The 7,500-nt window shown below is 33.2% G+C and overlaps 1 protein-coding gene across 4 annotated transcripts in view; it reads left to right on the forward strand.

Moving 5' to 3' along the window:
- The window catches only part of LOC136853958 (endonuclease/exonuclease/phosphatase family domain-containing protein 1-like), a 185,585-nt gene that overhangs the window by 138,717 nt on the left and 39,368 nt on the right, over window positions 1-7,500 (forward strand). For all 4 annotated transcript variants that reach the window (XM_067129877.1, XM_067129886.1, XM_067129859.1 and 1 more), the window contains one exon: window positions 1,252-1,356. In XM_067129877.1, the coding sequence (XP_066985978.1) occupies window positions 1,252-1,356 (105 nt within the window). The remainder of the gene's footprint in view (window positions 1-1,251; window positions 1,357-7,500) is intronic.

The raw sequence follows: 7,500 nt of genomic DNA on the forward strand, positions 1-7,500 counted from the left end.
TTAGGCTATGTACAAGGGAACAGATGAAGAGTGGTTGTTCAAGGTGGGAACTAGTTTCTTTATAGCTAGAGATTCTAATATTGGAAGGTGGTGCTCATATGGGCTTGATAATAATATCTTGAAATCCTTGTAATTTATATTATTTTTGCAAAATTCCCATGATGCTTATCAGTTTTTATCTTTGATTTTAGCCTGTATGATGAGACATTGGTCTCATCTCAAACGTCAGCTGTATATATTGAATAAAGTGAACTATGTTTCATGCTGTCTACTTCAAATTAGGGTTTTATTTTATATGATATATATATATATATATCCTATATACTATACAAATTACATAACCGCCTATATATTAATATAAAATGACATTGATCCAAGAAAGAGTTATTAAGTGGGCATTATAAGGACAAAGAGTACCAGGTATACATATTAATCCAGTGATGTTACTCAACCATAAAATTAGAACTGAATATGAGGACAGATGTTGACCTTCTTATAATTTCTTTAATTGATTTCTTTCATAGTACATCAGATGCAAATTTCTCTTGAAGTCCATAATCCATGTAATGGCTCCCACTCTTATAGAATAATAATTTTATTTTTTGCCTCCTGATATGATTACTGTAGTGGTCATGTATTTGAGATGTCTCTGGTTGATGCAGTTTTGTAATCTGTATGACCATTGTTCCTACAAAACAGTGGATACCATTACCCCAAATACTGTTGTTTTCACCTATCCAGGTAGGTACCTTCCCTCTTTTTAGCTGCATCCCCTTATGCTGTCAGACCAACAAGAAGTCTCCCATTTTTAGATAGTCACTAATGTGCCACAGTTCTCACTTTAAAAACTCTTTAACAAGCTGATTGCTCCAGTCTCACCAGAGATTATTTTTAAATATATTATGAGTTCCCTAGGTAGTCAGACTGTTGGATTCTTTTGGGTGACACTCCAGCTTAACATACAGACTGCATCTGGGGTTTTAGTTAGCCAAGAATTCAATATGGCACAAAATCTCTGTTATCAGAGAGAGAGAGAAAAGTGAAAAGTTTCATTTCCATTTGTGTTTTGCAGTGTAGAGCCTTACTGGTAGCAAAGTGATATATTACCAGTATATAACCCAAAGGCATGTTAACGAAAATGAGAAATAAAAACTTTTTTTATTATATGCATATCTACATACTATATTTTTCTGAAATATGAGGCTCTTTCTTTGTATTTTGCATCATGTTACAGTTTTGATCATTTTTCAGATATCGAATCCTGGTGTTCTGGAGGTGGTTTGTCGAACAATTTTAGAGAATGGCTTCAGTCTACTTGCCATACAGGAAGTTGGAAGTAAAGATGTGATGGAAAAGGTAACCTTATAGTAGTAAAAGCCATAATGTTACTCATCTGCTCTTATCTGTTCATATAATGTAAAGAATGTATAGGTCTTGTGAATAGTAATGTATATCAGTGTTGATCACCAGAAAGTGGATTCTTTTATATGATTAGCCAGATTGTAGATAGGATGAAGCATTTGCTTGCAGAAATGGTCTGTAGCTGAAAGTTTAAATATTTCTATGTAAGAGATCCAAAAACAAGTGTCTAGAGCACCCATCTCCTGGCATCTTGGGTTGTCTGATGCCTACCTATTAGCAAGCTGTATCATATGTATAGTAGTAGGCTTAATTGCATGCTGTCTGTTAGGAGTTTTCTATAATTTTGCTTCAATGCATTTAAGTCACTTCCTCTTTCCAGTGTGTCATTTTACACACACTTCAACCAGGTTTACATGCCTTTTGTACAGATGACACAATAATCTTTTGAAAATTGTGGTCTTGATTATGACTGGACCTTCCATAAGGATAATATTCAAGAAAGGACATCTTCCTTTAATTTTTCAGGCATTCAGGAAAGAAAGAATTTCGTCATTTTCCATTGGTCTCCAATATTAATCACATTTACCTCTACCACTCTTGGCTTAATGTTAAAAATGCTATTTCTTAAAGGTAAATTGTCACTCACTTAAATGTTTACATTTTTATTACATACTGAACAGTTAAGCATCTCTCTCAGCACGTGCTTGAAAGACCCCCAAAGGAGAATTTTTGTAAATGGTGTTCTTTGGATGACCAGTAAGCATCTTTGTGCTGGTTATTGCTTCTGATAATGAAACTATAATCATACTGCTGTTAGGATAAGGTTTGAATGCCCAGATTATTCCACAGTCTTCAAAGTTATAATTTTCTTCTGCATTATTAAGCGTTTCAAAGTATTCCATCCTGAAATCTGTATAAACTAACACTTTTCCATCTTATTTGTACTTTAGCAAAAATTGAACAAATACACATGACATCTTTGTATCTTACTTAAGCCTGTAAATAAGAAACATGCATTACTAACATGACTTAATTAGGTAGAGAAGTAAATATCCTCTCATTAAAAAAGTGAGGCTGTAAAAGAATTAGAGCTTAAAATGTACCCGCATAAATATGAGTTTTTTTCATGAATCTGAGATCACAGAGTCACACTCTTGCAAACCTAAACACATCCCCACTAAAAGAGGTACAATTTCAGAAGTGAGCAAAACTGCTAAACATAAACACATCCACCCAACAAAAGAATATTGGATGGAAAATTTGTTTTCCACTTTCCAGTGTATGTTCTAGAACATATTTATCTTTAACAAGAAAGAAAAGCATTTTCATAATAAGTAGTATTTCTGGGTCTCTTCATATGTTCCTGAGGTCTCTTCAGGTACTGAACCAGTGATTCCCAGGAGTAACGTTACTTGAAGAATCCATTCTAGAAACCAAATAATACGAAAATTAAAGCATTTAACTCTTAATTACCCAAAGTTTACAAGCCTAGAATTAAGAAATCTTATAGAAAACCTAAACACAAAAAATAGTTTAAACAAATTGTAGATTGTTCTCATCTGTCTAGTCAAACTTCTAAAGCCTGCTTGTTCCCTACCCTGATTTGTCTTTCATTTCAATTACCTGCAATTTCTGTGGTTAGGTAAGTTTATGAAAATCACGCCAAGGGAACAAGCATGCTTTTTTTTAGGCTATTTAATTGATCATCTACAAGACAAATGTCCAGATCATTGAGAAAAATATTTAATATAAAATCCCACTTGTAGCAAAAACATTTAGATTACACTAAAGCATTTGACTTGTTAAACTGAGTGATGTCATGTCAAATGCTGGAAGAACAGAGATTTGACTCAGTTTACATCATTGTCCTCATCACATCTTGACCATGCAACATCATTTATTCAGCCTAACACAAGGACTCAGAACCATTCCAACTCAAGAGAGAGTTACAGACAATACACACAAGCTTTTCCCAAACTGTTTACTGCCTGCCTGGAGAAAGCTTTCCGACAACTCAACTGGCAAGAAAAAGGAATAAGAATAGATGGAGAATACCTATAGTCACCTAAGATTTGCTTTCTTGACATCATTAAATTGCCCATTTTGAAAGAAGAGCTTCAACAAATGCTCACCAAGCTAAATGAAGCAAGCAAATCAGTAGGGCTCCACAAATTGAGGAAGTGGACCACTACATCTACCTTGGACAACGAATCTCTCTACATGATGCTTCCAAAGAGAGCGAAATAGAAAGAAAAGTAACCCTTCGTTGGCAGGCCTTTGGAAGAGCCAGTACATTGTTAAAAAATAAGATTCCTATCATCTTAAAAAGGAAAGTCTATGATCAATGTATCCTTCCCAGTGTCATTTTTTCATGGGGCACAAACTTGGAATGTAACAAAAGCTTTCCAAATTACAAACAATGCAGAGGGCACATGAGAGAATTATTTGCTAGATCTAAACTTGGAAGGATAGAAAAACAGCTAAATGGATAAGTAAAAACTAAAGTAAAGGATATCCTTGAAACCATCAGTAAGCTCATGGAACTGAGTCCACATTGCTGGGATGACATTTCACAGATGGAAATCACATACAACCTTCTGATGCCCGAGGATACACAAGAAACCGAGGAAGACAAAAACCCACTGGCGAGATGACTTAAGAGATTTGACATAAAGAGAAGTGGCACAGAGCCAGTGGAGGGTAGAAATTTGGAGGAACCTTGAAGGCCTCATCCAACAAAGGACTTTTGAAGGCTGAAATGAATATGTATATGTATATTATATGTTAAAATTTAGTCATGATATATATAAATCAGATGTCAATATATATATTTTTTATACATATTGGGAAGGGATATCTGATAGCATTTACATGGATATTATAACAAATGTATAGTATATATTACAATATATATATATCCATATATATATACACGCATTTGATATATATCAGTAAGCCAAACCATACTCCGTTACTTTTTTTCAACATTTCAGTATACATCAGATACGAAGCATGTAGATAAAGGCATTGAATCAATCTAAGTTTATTTCTAATCAATTTATTAGATGGGGGATTGCAAAAACATACACTGGAGCATTTATGCACTGGGGTTTTAAAATATAATTTAATTTTCAACATCAATAACAAGTTAATTCCAATGACAACAGCTCTTTTGAGTAAAAATCATTTAAAACAAAACTGATGATACCCGATAGACTTATTTTTATTATAATTTAAAACAACCTACCATTTGATTGGTCCTTCAAAGTAAATAGGTAGTTTTTCCCAATAAGGCCTTGTGAACTGACTTTACTAAACTTGGAATGTGGTTTTGTTTACCTTTAATCAGCTTTAGGTTAGAAATGAGAAGACGTCATTGCATTAATTTGGTTGGCATTTCGAAATGAATTATATTTTATGTGCGCTTGAAAATGGCAAGGGATATCCTTTTTCAGTCGCAAATACCTATAGCACTTAGAAAATAGACTGTAGATTTAGGCTGAGGAAATATCTTCATTGCTCCATTCACTCACTCTCTTCTCAGGTTATAATAGCTTAATTTGAGTTTCACTGAAAAAGGTTCTAATATACTCTCAGTTTTTTATAACAACATTCCTTATATTTTCATAAATATTTATATTTATATCTATATATATACATTTTATATAAACATTTTCATCTTGATAGGGGGTATATATTCATATTAGTATATTTATTTCATTTATTGTCTATTAAGTGGAATAACATTTATATCTTTTCTATATATATATAATCATCTGTATTCCCATGTTTTGTACATATACATACATGAAATCTTTGCTCAAACTTACCCATTGTTTAATTATTAACTTTTGCAACTGTTGCAACCATAATTTTAAAGACATTTTCTGTGCCCTGTTCACTGGAAAAATATTAACAGATGAAATGTTACAAGGGAACTGTTTACTGTCCTCCTCCTAGTTTACGGTCACCTGCATACCATCGGAGGCTTAATGCCACACCTATATATGCTTTGTATATATACCCTTGTAACATTTCATCTATCCAATTTTCCAGTGAACAGGGGCACAGAAGCTCCAGTAGCCAAATATATGGTTGGCAACTGGAAATAGTGTTTTAACCGCGCCTTCTTATTCTTATATTATACTGTAGTATTACAGTAAAAGACATTCATATATATATACATATACACACACACATATATATATACTGTATATATAACGAGGGTAAGTCAAAAATTTCCAGGAAAAATTGTTGAATGATGTATTTACACAGGAATGAAACAACCCAAATACTTGGTAAACAATTATCTGTGATGTAGTGATCCATATAGACTTGTTACCTCAGTCATCCTCTTGCTACCGTGGTGTTAACATCTGCTTCAGAAAAGTAACTTCTTGAACCCATGGAAAATAAAAATTTTGAGATGAGAGCTAACATCAAGTTCCTGACCAAGCTTGATTGGAAACCAGGAAAAATTATTGAAGCTTTGCAACAAGTTTATGGAGATTCTTCTCCATCTAAATCAGTTGTTTATGATTGGATAAAGCGATTTAAGGATGGTCGGGAGGACCTCAAAGACAACCCAAGAGAGGGAAGACCATCGACTGCAAAAAATGAAAACTAATTGTGGCTTTGGTGCAGAATCTAGTGGATGAAGATCGTCGGATTACTATCGATATGATAGCTAATGAAACTGGGATCTCCAATGGTTCTGCATTTTCAATTTTAAATGAAAATCTTGGTTTGAGTAAACTTTCAGCACGTTGGGTCCCAAAAAGCGTTGTGCCAAGACCAACTGCATCAAAGAGCTGAACTTTCTCTTGCAGTTTTAACGAAGATTGAATCAAATGAATCAGAGTTTTTGACCGGATTGTTACTGGAGATGAAACTTGGATCCATCAATATGACCCAGAAAGTAAAATTCAATCAAAGCAATGGTTACCAAGAGGTTCAGCTGCACCAGTGAAGTTCAAAGTGGCGAGATCTGCCCAGAAGGTTATGGCAACAGTGTTTTGGGACTCCAAAGGAGTGATTTTGATTGATTTCCTTGAAGGACAAAAAACAACCACCGGGAACTACTACAAAGGTGTTTTGCAAAACTGAAGACTGCGTTGGCTAAAAACGAAATGAAAGTTGCACCGCAGAATTTTGTTCCATCATGATAACGCTCCAGCACATTCATCAAGGGTTGCAGAGAAGTCCTTGGTTTAGGTGGGAAACTCTTCCACATCCTCCTTATAGTCCTGATCTTGCTCCTTCAGATTTTTTTCCTGTTCCCAAAACTCAAGGAACACTTAAGAGGAGTCCGGTTTGAATCTTTGGATGCTGCTAAACATGCAGTTTCAACATGGTTTAATAGAAAGGCCCCAAATTTCTACAAAGAAGGGTTGCAGAGGTGGAAACAGCGCCTTGAAAAGTGTATAGAGTTAGATGGTAGATATGTAGAAAAATGATGTTTGAATTTCCTTAAATAAAGAGTATATTGAATTTTTCCTGAACTTTTGACTTACCCTATACATACATACATACATGCACATATATATATACATATACATTATATATATATATATATATATATACATATATATATTATATATATATATATATATATATATATATATATATATATATATATATATATATATATATATATATATATATATATATATATATATATATATATATATATATATATATATATATATATATATATATATATATATATATATATATATATATATATGCATATATTTACATATATATATATATATATATATATATATATATATATATATATATATATATATATATAGCCTATATATATATATATATATGTTCCATCTAACACACAGGTAGTGCTCTGAGTTACGATAACCGACGCTTTTAATGGGATTAGCAATTAATATCGATAATGACAAATTTTGGAAAATAAGCATTTGTTAAATTTGAATGAGCATTTGAATAGGCAACAACGAACAATCAGGCAGCTAGATTCTAGAACGTTGAGCCTGACCCAAGAGGCTGGAATAGGTACATTAATTTAATGAGCTGACCTCACTTGCCCTCGTTGTGTCGGAAGTTAAAATTGGTCAGTGTTCGTTGGAATTTTTGTGCGTTTGTAAATACAGGTAGTGC

This window comes from Macrobrachium rosenbergii, chromosome 3 (genome assembly GCF_040412425.1).
Source record: "Macrobrachium rosenbergii isolate ZJJX-2024 chromosome 3, ASM4041242v1, whole genome shotgun sequence".
Lineage (NCBI taxonomy): Eukaryota > Metazoa > Arthropoda > Malacostraca > Decapoda > Palaemonidae > Macrobrachium > Macrobrachium rosenbergii.